At 39.4% G+C, this 14,871-nt stretch overlaps 1 protein-coding gene across 8 annotated transcripts in view; it reads left to right on the forward strand.

The window, feature by feature from the left end:
* The window catches only part of PUM2 (pumilio RNA binding family member 2), a 63,991-nt gene that overhangs the window by 39,765 nt on the left and 9,355 nt on the right, over positions 1-14,871 (forward strand). For 4 of the 8 annotated variants that reach the window (XM_052688130.1, XM_052688147.1, XM_052688139.1 and 1 more), the window contains 5 exons: positions 3,819-4,055; positions 10,312-10,579; positions 11,148-11,277; positions 13,184-13,318; positions 13,559-13,696. In XM_052688130.1, the coding sequence (XP_052544090.1) occupies positions 3,819-4,055; positions 10,312-10,579; positions 11,148-11,277; positions 13,184-13,318; positions 13,559-13,696 (908 nt within the window). The remainder of the gene's footprint in view (positions 1-3,818; positions 4,056-10,311; positions 10,580-11,147; positions 11,278-13,183; positions 13,319-13,558; positions 13,697-14,871) is intronic. The other 4 variants (XM_052688117.1, XM_052688123.1, XM_052688152.1 and 1 more) reach the window with 3 other exon arrangements.

Raw genomic sequence — 14,871 nt, forward strand, 5'->3', positions numbered from 1 at the left:
TTACATTCTAAGTTACAGAACTGAATTGCTTACTGCTCTTACTGTTTTGATATAAGTGAACCCTACTTTTAATCGTGCCCCTCTTGCAGATAGGTGGAAATTGGGAGGAAAAAAAATAGTACTTGAACAGTATTTTTCAAGGCAAAATGCCCCACAGGAAATTAAAATAATGCTGAAGTGTAGAAGTAGTAACTGCTATTACAAGATAGCTTAGTGTATGGAAAAACAGAAAGAAAACCACACCCTTCAGTGCTAAAATGTGATACCTTTCATTGGGTACCAAAGTGGTGACATCACATGGCTGCATTCCAGCACTGAGATTTTCTCAGTATTGCTTTTCACAAAATTATCCAAACGTTTACTTGCTTTAACAAAGCTAATGATACAAATTCTAGAATCAAGTTCTTACACTTCTTACGGTCCTCTCTAATCGTGAATTCAAATAGTGCCATTTTCAATTAAACACAAAAGCCACTCAGCTGTGTAGGGTTAATAATTTTCCATAGTATCACAGCAGGTAAATTTTATTGCCAGAATAATGGCACTAAGTGCTGTGTTTTGTAATACAGATTATTTCCTGAGCTACTTGTAGGTTTCAGTGAGTTCTCGGCAGCTGTATTCCGCTCTAGGTAAACTTTTATTTCATTGATAGCTGTGGTCATAACAATATCTGCATCATTACTGCAGTGCACCCATTTCAGGTCTCTGGGTAGTATACTTGTAAGCCATGGAAGTCTTTATCCAGCATTATCACTAAGACTTCCATACAATACTGATTTTAGTTGTATATCTGTCTGAGAAGAAGTATAGAAGTTATTTATTGCTGGCACAAGAGATTATGCCGTCATCTGGTGGCAAAGTTCAGCTCCAGAGCTTTGTCCAAAGCCTTCAGCACAGACGGCGCATACTGGAATCTTGCAGCAGTGTTTCAGGTGATTTCCACATGGTAGTTTCAGCAGAGGAGCAGGAAGCTCGTGCTTTTGCAGTTGAGAAGTGCTGATGAAAGGTGCTATCCAGACCCTAATACTGTTAGAAGCATTAATGCAGTAAAAGTATATTGAAAGTGCCCTCTTGCTAAGTATAAACTGTATTTGCCTTAACAGCCACTTAAACATGTTTTTCTTAGAACAACAAAGGCTTCTGAGCTGTAATGTGTGTATGAATTGAATTGCACAGATTGAGGAAAAATCTTAACGCATGTTGAGCAAATGAAAAACAAACTTTAGTTTTGATTTGCCAAAGCCTTGGCTTACCTGTAACTCTGCTAAGTGTTGCTGTAGGAGTTGAATGTCAGGTAGACGATGTCCATGGAGACTGACAGGTGGCAGTACAGATCTTGTCCTTCTGCCCCTTATGTGTTTGCAGTTCCTGCACAGGGAAAAAAAAAAAATAGCCTTATGAGGGAAAAAAAGAAAAGGTAATGGGGGAGCATGTTCTAGCTGGCTGAATGATGAACAGCAGAAAATGGAAAGAGGCAAGCGTCTGTAAATGGCTGTACGCGTGTTGCCAGCCTCTGTTTTTTATAAAGTTATTCATGCTCCAGTTTAAAGATTCAGGTACATAAGGTACTGCAGCTTAACAGGCAGCTGAGAATCGGATCAACTAAGGCAGCTTCCCAGATGTCTGTCTACCTTTGGCTCGTAGCAGATGGGACTGCATTAGCTTAGTGGTAAGGAGGGCGTGGAGTTAATTCGTCTTGTTTGTTTGAGCCTTGTGTGTGTGTCAAGATGCAGTTCGGCTGGTTCATGGTAACTTGTTAAGCTGCAGTATTCTAGCTGAATAAGAAACACTGAAGTCTAGCTTTTTTCCCCATAGCCAGTTGGAAAATTAACAATCCATTCCATAGTACTGGATTAGCACTCACATGGTTCATCAACTGAGACAGAACCTGGAGGGCTAGTCGCAAATCTTTCAGCTGTTACCTTAATTTGCTCTTCTGATGTCTTAATCTCCTTGCTAGCTAGTCCAGTATCTTTTCTTCCTTGCTTCTCCTCCAGTATGTCTGCCTTACTAGTTTTCAGGCAATATTTATCTCCCCTCCTGCCCTCAGTATGTGTGTGTTTCTGCTTGTACTGTGTGACGTTCCCATTACCAGCTTACTGTTCCAGTCTCTTTGACCCACAGTCACATACACCTTCTGTAGCCTAACTTTTCATCAGATCTCCTTTCTTTTTCATCCTCGATTCTACTACTTTTGAAATTGCTTGCCAGTTTTCTTGCAGTCTCCCTGTTGGCTCCTTTGTCTGACCTTTCTCTCCTCCTGGTTCCTTTTTTTGCTTGGTCTATTTCTTGTGTCTGGTTTCTTGTGTCCTCTGCATTTGAAGTAGATAACTTGCTTTCCACACTGCCTGATGAGTATTCCAAGAGCAAGGTAGAATCTTGGACAACAGTTGGAGTCCATTTTTGGCATGGTACACAAGCCTAGAAGTGCAATTGCAAGAAAACCATTACTGACCATCTCAGACATGCCATGAATGGGCAGGAGAGTTTTTAGTTGTGAATCTGTACCAGATCTCTGCTGGTTTTCTGTGAAATGTGATTTCAGTAAGATTTCTAGTTCAAAGAGTGCATGCAAGTAAAGGCATCCTATTGCTAGCATGCTATCTCAGTACATTAAAGCATTAATTTCTCAAATAATAGGAGACTGGATTATTTTCATAAAGGTGAAGCATCTTTCCCAGTTTCCTAGAATGGCCGTGTTGTTGGGCAGAACTTCTTTGAATAATTTGATCCAGGCTGAAACTGCCAAGAAAAACATTAGCAAAGTTGCTGATGTTACAAGAAATCACAGTGCCTCCAAGTGGAAAGTATCAGGAGGCCTTTATGTTGGAGCATGCTGTTGGCTTAGTATGAGGGTACCCTACTATGTGTAAAGATTATGGAAGTGAAGTTTGGTGTTTTCCTTAAGTTGAAGCACAGAACCTGAATCTTTCTGATTCAGCTTATGTTACCCAGATAGCCGTAATCTCAGTTCATTGATGTAATAATGTTCCAGTGTTTGAAATAGGCACTGTAGTTAACTATTACACAAATATGCAACAGATTGACTTTAACATTTCTAAAAACTTTCTGTTGTTCTCCTAATTTGTCCTAGACTGCTCATCGCCTTGCTGAATGATGCTGGCAGGATAACCACTTCTTCATTAATGCTCTGTTAGCCACAGCTTCTAGTCTCATTTGTTTTTCAGAAGTAGTGTTAGCAGTAGAATTATGTTTTGAATTTCTCACTTTAGTTTTCCTATCTCTGCTCTGCTTCTCTTCTTCTTAGCCTGCTCTGTCTTTATAATATCTTTATAAAACCCTTCTTTTAAGAACCATTATTCTCTCGGGGAATTTTTAGTAGCCGTTTTTTCCTACAGGTGAGGGGATCACAAACGAGGAGGTTCAGAAACAACCAAACAGCAGCATAAGTTATTTTCTGAACCCTTATAAGTAAAGAAGTTGCTTTTAGCCTTTTTCCTGCACTCGAGTATTGCTGTCTGTTAATTTCTGATGGAAAAAAATGCTTGAAGAGTTCAGTGGAAATATCTTTAGAACTGCTCACTGTATGCAATTGCTCTGTAATCCCATAAAGCCTGAAGCCCAAGGTATTGAAATGGAGTACTACAACATTACCGTGAGAAGTCTAGAATGAAATGTGGTGTGTTTATACCCACTTAGATTTACTTAAAAGCATGTGTGGTTATCACAGTAATTGTCTTTGTCATAATGATTGCTGTAATTATTGTGATCGCATCTGTTATTGCCCAGCTGTAGTTGGGGATTAGGTTTTATTCAGTTGACACTGTGTAATTAGGGTCTTTTTATTTCTTCTTCAGTTGGCAGTTCTGCAAGTAGTAGTGCCACAAGGAGAGATTCTCTATCTACTAGCTCTGACTTGTACAAAAGATCTAGTAGCAGCCTAGCACCCATAGGGCAGCCATTTTACAATAGTCTGGGATTTTCCTCCTCTCCAAGTCCAATAGGCATGCCTCTGCCAAGCCAAACTCCAGGACATTCACTTACGCCACCGCCATCACTTTCATCACATGGATCCTCATCCAGTTTGCATTTAGGTAAAAAAAACAAAAACAAAAACGAAAAAACAAAACACGTTTTGTTTGTATGTGTGTATGTATTTCTATGTGTAAAATATGTGTTGCATAAGAGATGTCACGTTATCTTTGCTGTTAAAACAGTTTTGTATCGAAAAGGGCCCATTCCTGAGGGTTGAAGAGCACAGTCAAATGGTCATTGGTTTGACAGTGGAGGGCACTCAGCTTTTGTGCTCTGTTGGGCCAACAGCTGATTTTTGTTCCCTTCCATAAGCCTGATAGAGCCCAGTAAGACTGACAGCTTTTTGCATTGTTGCTTCCTGCAATATGATGGGCAAAGGTGCAGCAATTTTATTTGTACTTCAGTGTATTACCGCTTCGAGAACATTTTAAGACGAGTTTTTTTGTTGAATGGTGAAGTGACTTTCACTGCTGCCCCTTAGCATGGCAGTGTGGAAAAGTTCTCAACGTGCTACGTGTTAATTTGCAATGGGTGAGCTCTATGGCCCACGTGCTGTGCCAGGAAGATGAGTGCTTCCCACCAGCTGGTGGAAGAAAAGAAAATGCTTTTATGAGAGAAATAGCAAAGGCTTTGTCAGAGGTGGCTCTTTGGTTATCAGAGATATTTTCAAGGTGTGGTGACAGTAATCTTAGAAATTTGTCAGCCGGTCCGATGATGTGGGAGCTCAACCTCTTAAAAATAAATAAGAAAACTAAAATCTGAAGTAACTCCACCACAGCCTACTGTAATTTTAGAAGAGAATGCCTCTACCCTGAGGTAACTTAATGAAACTTTACCTTTTTTCACTGCAGATGTGGTCATTTAATTGGGATGCTAAAATTGTAGTGGATGTAATGATGAGCTGAGTTGCCTGTTGCTCCGTTAAAGTGCACTCCAGTGTGCACTTGTGTTCGTGTAGCAGGCAACTGAACCCCTGTACTTCAGTTTACTGCAAATAAAACAGGAAAAAAAACTAAAGTGCCCACCTCCAAAAATACAATTCAAGTGAGAAATGTGTGATTTCTGTAACGATGTTGAAAGTAATTTAAATATATTACCTTTGCAGTTCAGTATTCCCTTCATGGTTATGTGCTGAATACCCGAAGTAAAACTGGGCAAGGGGATGTTTCAGCACGTTTTATTTTTTTTTACTTACCTTTTTTCCTTTTCCAGGTCTACAAAGTGCACCTTTGGGCTGAGACCAAGCATGGAAAGTTTCAGCCCAAATGGAGGCTTTTGAGAAAGTTCTGAACATCTGACAATGGGGTTATCATGGAAATCTTTCTCTTTCTTTCTTTTCAAAGTACTCTCACAATAGTTTTCATATTACTGAAAACTATACTCAGAACAAAATTTGGAAGGCATTATCTAAAATTCAAAATGTTGAACGCTGTGTTGCTTTACATCTGGTAAATGCTAAGTGAGCTGCAATCGGTATGGAAGATTGCCTCTGTCAGCAGAAATTGATGATAAATACTGATTTGAATCCATTTCAGACTGTTTGGCAGTGTGAGCTAAGTATAACAGTTTGACGAAGTCATCTACAAGATCGGTGTTTAAAGGCCACAATGTACAGTTGTACTCTGAAAATTGACGCAGCATTTTTGGCTGCTGTGCTTGCTGCCTTTTCCACACGCAGTGGACTTTATTATAAATTGGTGCACTTCTTACTGAGTCCATCTGAAGTGTTGAAATTGAGGCTCTCTTGGATTTTTACTTTCACCGAAAATGCAGTGCTTTATTTTTTTATTTTTTAGCATTTTCTGGACTCTCCCCTTTGTGTTACTTAGTTGTGCAGTTGCACCCAAGGGGAACCACTGCAAAAAGGTCAGCCCTTCTGCTGCTGCCTGTCCTCAGCTCATTCTGCTGTGTTCATCAGCCACTCTGGGAAGATTTCTTGTTTTGTTCTCACATGGGGGAGGGGAAAAAAAAAAAAAAGCCAAAGCTATTTCACCCAATAAGAAGCAAAACCTGCAGTCAAACAGGGAGCGTATTTTGAGAAGGGTGCGATTATCACGCAGTCACTTTTCAGAGTAGAACAACGTTGTAAGTTCACGTCTGCATGCAGTTTCCATTGGTCTCCTGATAATGCCTGTCAAACGCAGCTCTCCCTCCACCTTCAAAACTTGTCCTGCCTGCTTATATGAACAGGTTCAGCTAAGTTTCACTCCTGTTTTAAGATGGGCATCAAACTCAGTTGCTCCTGTTTCAGCCACCAAAACACTAGAGCACAATACTGGGGAAGGGTGCATGGTTTTATAACCCCTTTGTCAGACACTGCTGCAATTTGTAGCTTAATAAAAAGGCTTCCCTTTTACAAGAAACCTGTGATATTTTGCTGTTTTTATCTCTTCTCATCAACTCTTATCCAACATCCTAAATTAGAAATGCACTAATTACCTTGGTCTAGTGTCAGTTTCCCTTTATGTGAAGGGATATATCAGTTGTTTGTAACTGCTGCCTTACTGTAATCGGTTGGAGCAGCAAGGTCATGAATTTGAACTACCCTTTCACTCCCAGGGGCAAAGATATGAATGGAAGTGGTCTAAAAATTCCCGTAGGTTGATAGTGCTTGCTTTGTTGGATGGTACGTTGCCACATCTTAGGAGCAGGATTCTTAAAATCAGGACTTTAGGAGTTAGTTATTTTCATTTTGTGCTGTTGTTCAGGTCAGCGTTTTTGAGAGCTGGTTGCTCGAGAGCTGAGGTCCTTGGCATAGCAGCCTGGGAGCCTCTCATTGCCTCTGCTCCATACCTGCCCTGTAGGAGTAGGGCAAAGCAGGCACAGCAAGCACTGGCATTGCTTCATAAAGTACCTATGCGACTGTAGGTACACCTGTGTGTATGTGTATGTGGTTCTGTTTATTTCCAGTGTGAGAAGGAAACGTTGACTTGTTTTAGCTGAGGATGAGATGAAGCTGATTCATTTCATGGCTATAAAAATATTTTGTAGAAGTCCAGCTGAAAATATTTATATGCTTCAGTATATTTTACTAGCAAATAACGCTGACTGGATTTAAACTGCAGTTCCTGTGCAATAAATCTGTTGTACATCTTGGTTAGAAATGGTTGAAAAATGCTTTGGTAATAAGTACTAACAGACTAATGCTATATAAGAAGCCTGCATAGATACAGTTTTTCATATTTTTAATGTTGTCTTTTATATTAAATATGTTACCTGAGCTGAGGAGTTAGTAATTTGACATGATTTGTCTCCTTAAAGCCTTAGTAAGGCTCTTTTTTAGACGGCTTACGTGTCTTTCATGCCCCTGTGCCTCTTCTTTCCAACGGACCAGCCACTGGGATTTAGCTTCAATTAAACTGTGGAACAACTTAATATTCATTGCATCAAGGTCTTCCTATTACAAGAACAGAAGTGATAGCGAAGTGATTATGTGAAGAACAAACTACACGTGTTGTTCCCCAGTGGTCTGTGATCATGTGGACGTGCTGATTCCTGATAGCAGTCCATTAAAATGTCAGCATTTGCAGGGAAGCTCAGGTGTTTTACCCAGTGGGATATGACTTTTTTTTCCCAAGTGGTTGGTAAGAATTAACCTGTGTTACCTTCCTGGTATGGAATTAGAGCCTGTAGAACAGCGTTAGGAGTTCTTGAAGAGCACAAGAATGTGGTAGGTTAACCAGGAGAGGTTGGGTAATGGGGACTCAGATTTCAGTTTCTCATTTCTAAGCCCTTCCCAGTAGATGTTTCAGGAAGGAGGAGGCTGGTTGTCCTCAGTGTCCACACGATGGCTTTGCTGGTTTTGGACTGACGTTGTAACGAGGATGAACATTAAAGAAACTAGTCTGTTGTATACGAGAGTGTATCTGCATATCAGAAGTACCTGGGACAGTGGGGGTGTGATTTGTGGGTTTTACTGTTTTTCAATGCTGTGAAGTTGTCACTGAGCTTTAATACCACTGCAGTAATAAAAGATGATACGAGAAAAACTAATTAGCCATTAGATCACAGTTTTTACAATAGCATCCAGGGTTCTACAAGCTTAAGCTTGTTTGTCTTTGGAGTATGATATACATCTAGGAATGTTTTTATCCATCCCATATTATGATCTGCCTTATGATCATTTCAGATAGTGTCTCAAGGTAGACAGGAGTCTCTCAATTGCAGCATAGTCTTCTTAACCCTTAAAAAAGGACAGTTACCCAAATTAAGCCAAGAAAAGACGTGATAGTCTCGAATGTGGAACGTTCAAGAACACGCATGCAGTTGTACTGCACACGCAGCATTTGTTGAAAGGGTAGTGAGTTTGATAACTTCTGTTTTGGTTTTAATATATATATAAAATGGTCAAACAACTCCTGATTCACATGTGCAGTTTGATTGCTTATGCTAATTAGGACCTATGCAGTTTGTGATCTGACAGTTGAAACTGCCCTACTATTTGTGGCACAGAGTAGTGCATGCGATGAGTGGAGCGATAGGTAAATCACAGCATCCTATCAGGACTTCCTGTGAAAGGGGCTTTGCTGCCCTCTCCTGGCATTAAGTGCTGTTACTGCACAGCATGTGCAGAGAAGATAGATTTCTTACATATGTTATAGTCTAGATCAGCAGCATAATTTCCCTGCTGTTTAGAAGACCCTTCCTAGAAAAACCACAGTAGAGCATCAGTCTGCATCCTGCTTCACCTGCAGAATGTTGGGTTTCTTTTTCATTTTTGTCTGTTAGGATGTCATTGTCATCTCTTCTGGAAATAGTGATTATCAGGAAGTAAATATGATAGTTACAGCTGATTTTTCTGGCTGTAAGGAATTAAGAGGCTTTAATAGTTTTATTAAAAAAACAACAACTATTGTGGGACGTGAATGATTTACTGCTTATTGATTCTTACCACTGAATTATGAAAACATAAGTAATACATTCTGGGGCACAATCCCATACAAGGCAATAAAGTGATGCCTGGTATTACCTGCAGCACACTAACGTACTGCATTCTGGTGTTCTGATCTGACCTTTCAGAAAAGATACTTCAATCATCAATCTGTTAGCAGCGCACTGTAGCTCTGCTGTAGCCTGGCCTTATGAATACTTGGAGCCAACAGAAGGCTTTGGCTAGGGCACTGTCAGCTGATAGGGTTTTTTTAATCCATTTTGTATTAGAGCACCATTCGAACAGCACATACTGCAATTTGTTTGAAATTCAAGTTCAGATACTTAGGTTGAGTTTGAAAGGATTTTCGGGTGCTGCACTTTCTAGATAATTTGTTGTGAAACAGTCTTTTTTCCAATTCATACTCTATAATTCTAGTTTGGTGGCTTTTTTGCAGCAGTAGAGTTGGGATATTATACTCTGCATGTTTTATAGTAGCAGTATTTCTTTGAAAAATCATAGTGCAGTTGCAAAAGATGAGTTGTTTTGTGGTTATTATGATGATTGCTGCTTGCTTTAGAAGGGAGAGTGGCATTCTGGCTAATTTACTGATGGGAGAGCAGAATGTGAGAAGAAATTCACAGGGCTGTGAGATGTGGGCAGCTGATGGTGGGACAGCAAGTGAAGGAATGGGACCTAAGCAGAGCAGTTCACTTCTTAGGAAAGCAAAGGCGTAGTGAGGGGTGCATGTTCTCACAGCAAGGCAAGGAGTTGGTGTTTTAAAAGGAACTTGAGTTTAATGTGTCTTTGGTCATTTTAGAATTAAGTAGAGCGTTCTTATTTACCTGCTTTGAAATGTGATGTATTTAGTGCTTACAGAGAGGTACCAGATTGAAAGCCTGGGATGCTGAAGTCATCAAATTTCCTGCAGAACAGGTACAGCATGACAAGAGGCATCACATGTGCCTTCCCCAAAATCTCCTTTCACTCTATAAACTGACAGAAAGGTACCTCAGCAGGGACTGAAGGGTAGTTCAGATTTCATGGTCTGTTTTGACACAATTGGCTACTGCTACTAACAAGAGTATGAATCACTGTTGGTCGTGAAGTGGAACTTTGCCACTAAGCTAAGGCCCACCCAGTTCTAATGTGTCTGTAGGCCTGAGCGGGCGGTCATGTGACCTGCTTCATTATGTCCTAATGAGATGTCTTTTCTAATGAGATGTCTTTTCCTGGTGGCCCTCACATAAAAAGAGGAGGAGAATGGCTTTATTTCTTGGAAGATAAAGCTATCCGATTCCTCAGTTCAAAACGAGGTAAATACAAATAACGAGACAGCGCTGTTGTTTCCTTTGGCTCCAGGGTATCTGTAGTTGTAGTACACTTGATGTTTGCTGTTGTTTACTTTCCTTGTGGCTTTTACTGACAACACCGCTTCCTTGTAGGAGGACTCACAAATGGTAGTGGTCGCTATATTTCTGCAGCACCTGGAGCAGAAGCCAAGTATCGCAGTGCAGCAAGTACCTCCAGTCTTTTTAGCTCCACCAGTCAGCTCTTCCCTCCTTCACGCCTTCGTTACAGTAGGTCTGACATTATGCCTTCTGGACGGAGTCGATTGCTGGAAGATTTCCGAAATAACCGCTTCCCAAATCTTCAACTAAGAGACCTTATTGGACATATTGTTGAATTTTCTCAAGATCAGCATGGCTCTAGGTAATTACCATAGTAAAGTTAATCAATTAAGAATGTTTTACTGCTTTGATATTGTCATATTAACACGAAACGTTTGAGTGAGCTGGGAGGCATCGTAATACAAAGTGTACCATTAATTGGAACGCATGCTCTTACGCTGACCTTTTTCTTTTCTAGGGGATTTCATTATGCAGGTAGTGTAAATGTTGCTGCTCATAGAAGTACTCAGGTTAGAAGTAGCCTTATAACTCAACTTGTAAACTCTAGTATATAGGTATCAAAAAGGTGTTGATTAAGAAAACAAAATCTCTGGCGTCTGGAATGCTGAAAAAAAAAAACATTTTTTCAGCAATACATCATCAGGTCCTTAGTTATTCTTTTCATCTTTTAATACTTTGCAAATGAAAGTTTTTAAGGATCATTATACGGAAATGCATTCTTTCATACGCAGAGGCACTACTTTCGTTTTAATAAGTTTTATAATGTTTTATACGTGCTTCAGAGCATTGAGGTGTCTCATTGAAGCAGTGTTTTGAGAGGTTTTCCTGTTGTTCACGTAAAGCATAACGTACATTTTTTTTGCACTTAGATTTATACAGCAGAAGCTGGAGCGAGCTACTCCAGCTGAGCGCCAGATGGTGTTTAACGAGATCTTGCAAGCAGCCTATCAATTGATGACTGATGTGTTTGGAAACTATGTAATTCAGAAGTTCTTTGAGGTAAGACTAACACTTGAGTATATGAACAAAAACATGAATGAAAAACTGTAAAGTCTGATTAAATTTAAATTTTCTTTTTCTTAACCTTATAGCAGGTTTCTACTGGCCTCTCAATATAGAACCCGAGAGTCGCATGTGTTTTCTGTTCCGTTCCCCCTGCTTTGTTCATAGCAGACCTGGAAATTATAGGCGTGTTTTATTCTTGGCCCTGGTGATGCATGTGTTAACGAACAGTGTAGGCTGCACGCTTGAACTTTCCAAGTCTTTCAGCTTAATTTATAGAGGCTTTAAGCAGATGGTGGGGAACACAAAGATTTGAAGGATATTTGTACTGGTATTAAAGGATACTTGCATCTTGGCATAGAGCAGGTCTGGAAAATGCTCTTGTACCCAAGGAAAAGGATGTGTTGAACTTTGTCCGGTGCTGTATATGAAGGAACTCAGATTGAGAAACATTTTGAGGAAGACATCACAAAATACATATTAGTTCAACAAGAATTTAAAACAGGTTTGGTTGGTTGTTCTTCTTTTTTTTTCTTTTTCTTTTTTTAATTGAAAACTGTGGGGGAGAAAAAAGCTATCAAAGGGCTGCAAGATTCAGCCTTTGGAGAAAAGAAAAGGCAATGCCTGCTCATAAAACAAGAAATACATGCAGAAATGGTACGCAGCATAGTGTACATTACATCAAGGACCCTATCAAATACTTGGTGAAGCTGGGAGATGTCTAATAAAAAAAAAGTTCAGTAAGAAATAAGGTGCTTGCTGTAGATAGGAATTAATTTGTAATGACTAATCTACAAAACAGCGTGCTTATTCTTTTGTCTTGATGTTCTTTTTACTAAATCAGAATAAGTTCTCAAAAGTGTGGCTGACATCCAGTATGCAGGCCCTTGATATTGCTCGTGTGCTGTTTTTTCTTCTCCCTGATGTCAGGTTATGATCATTTAAGCAGGAAGTAGATATTGTTTGAGCTTTTTTCAAGGCTTCAGGTGACTACGAGTGTGGGGTTTAACAAATCTCGGCAGTGCTGCATGAAAGTTAGAGATGGAGCCCAGCCCATGACTGCTGTGTGTGCTCTCGCCTTGTGGCAGCACAGCAGTTTGTGTGACTTTGCCAGAGGGATGTGGGAACTGGTCAGGCTGGAAACAACATTTCCAATAGGTTTACATTATTCTGAAGCTGGATTAGTGGCTTCTGTGTTAAAAGTGGAGCAGCTCAGGAGGTTGTAGAGGCATTGTGGAGGGAATAAGATGGCAAGAGCTAGGTACTGCTGAAAAGTGTTGGTTGGATTATACTCTAATACAGCCAGTATGTAAAACCCAAAGCGAAACCCATGTTATTTCTTAGTTTTCCAAAATTCTCATGTTAGGAATGATCCCTCAAGGCACCTGAAGTTAGCGTGTAGCTGCTGTAGGGACAGCTGCTGCTTTTTTCTGTTGTTTTTTCTTTCTCCTGTTACAGCTTACTGTAATGTAAACTGACCAGTACAAATTTGAGATCCTGGAGAAAACGTGGTTTGAATTACTATGTTACAGTAATCTGATGTAATTAATTGGCTGGTAACATTTGTCTCAATAAGTAGGGCGTTTCATTCTAAATGTTAATCCGTATTCCTACAGTTAGTCAAGTACAAACTAATTTGTACAAATTAATTTTTTTCTGCTGCCCTTAAAGTCATGCATTTGAAAGCACACATTGTACTGGAATGTAGAATACTACAAAATGTTGAATTTAAGGGAAAATAATAATCATTAAAAAGCTTCTGGTAAATATACCCATCAAAAATAAAAGGAAAAACCAAGGCATGATAAATGTTTAATGCATCATGAACATTCTTACTCTGTCAAGTGAATTCCAGCATGCTTCATGCCTTCTTATTTTTAACAGCGTATTTGTTTTCTTCTAGTTTGGAAGCCTGGATCAGAAGTTAGCCCTGGCAACACGCATACGTGGTCATGTTCTGCCATTGGCCCTGCAGATGTATGGTTGTCGTGTTATTCAGAAAGCACTTGAGTCTATCTCACCTGACCAGCAGGTAATTGTAAGTTAGAGCAATATTTTTTTTTAATTTTGTTTCAGTTTAATTTCACCTTCCTTTTTGCTTGCTTAAACTGTGGATCATTCCCTTCGCTATAAAAAGATCTAGAGACCAAAAATAGTTAAAGTGTTGAGATTCACAAGTAGATCACTGGTAAATAGGAGAAGTGAACAATGACTGTGAAGAGATACTCCTTTGAGAAAAAAAAATCACCATGAAGACAAAGCTAATCTTCTCTTCCAGAACGAAATGGTGAAAGAGCTGGATGGTCACGTTCTGAAATGTGTGAAAGATCAAAATGGGAATCACGTTGTGCAAAAGTGTATTGAGTGTGTTCAGCCCCAGTCGCTGCAGTTCATCATCGATGCATTCAAAGGACAGGTAGTGTTAACAGTTCATTTCCTTTTCCGTAGGGTTGCTTTGATTTGCAATTTGCTTTTGGCGCTGTGCGCATATACAAGATAGCGTTTGGCTCACTTACAGCCAGCTAACATTAAGCTGGAGTAAAGGAAGAGATGGTAAAATGGAAAAGCTGTTAACAGATAGTTAAGATGCTTTAAAAAAGATGAATGTTGGATGTGAAGCTCTAGAAAACTTCTTCGGGTGTTCTGTAAAAGCCAGTAGAAGTACTTGGCTGATGGCCAGGCTGTTTGGGTTTTGTGATGTGCCACTTTAAATTTCCTTCCTAACTTTTAGTGTCTATTTTTGGTGTATCTGATCTCTAACATGCACTTTTCATTAAAATTTCCTTTCAGTTTTTTCTTCTTTTACTTACCTTGTAATTCTGTCTTCCAGAGTTTGCCAATCAATATCTACCATTAAGGAAAATCCTTTGAAAAAATATTAATCTTTTCCCTATGTATTTGGGTAGTATTAAGGGCAGGGGAGGAAGAAGGTATTTGTTAACCAAGGTTGTTTTGTTTGTTTTTTCCAACAAAATTATATTCATAAAAGATTGGTATTGTGCCACAGGCTAAAGAGCACGTTGCAGCTAAAGAAGATTTTAACACTCTGTGACAAACGTGTACTTCTGTAGTCTCAAGGAACTGTAAAAATGGTATTGATGTGGCTGTTAGTAAATTCCACTTTAATGGCTGGCCATATGTGTTTCTTAACAAAGTAAGAATAAGATAAGATTCTCTCCCACCACACTACCAGAAACACTGTCGTGCATGGTGGTAGGTGGCACACTGAGGTGTGTAGGGTTGGGTCTTTCTGTATCAAACAGTGTATACTGAGTACGTGAGATGCAGTTTCTAAAATATAAATAGAGTCCCAATGACTAAAATGTTCCTTTGTTGGGCATCTGTCCATAAAACCCAAATATATTAAAATATATATATATATATACACACATATAAAGTAGCTAATCTCAAGTGACAAATGAAAAATACTGCACTTCAGTCATGTCCCATAACAGGACTTACCTTTATCACTCACCCATATTATCTGAATCTTTGTCTAATCAGACAAGGTTCTTCTTGTTCAGTTCTGACCAATAAAGAACCTTAAATATTTTAAATTAATTCCTAGAAACACAAACCTGACTTTGAGAG

This window comes from Tympanuchus pallidicinctus, unplaced genomic scaffold (genome assembly GCF_026119805.1).
Source record: "Tympanuchus pallidicinctus isolate F22 unplaced genomic scaffold, pur_lepc_1.0 scaffold1, whole genome shotgun sequence".
Taxonomy (NCBI): Eukaryota; Metazoa; Chordata; class Aves; order Galliformes; family Phasianidae; genus Tympanuchus; species Tympanuchus pallidicinctus.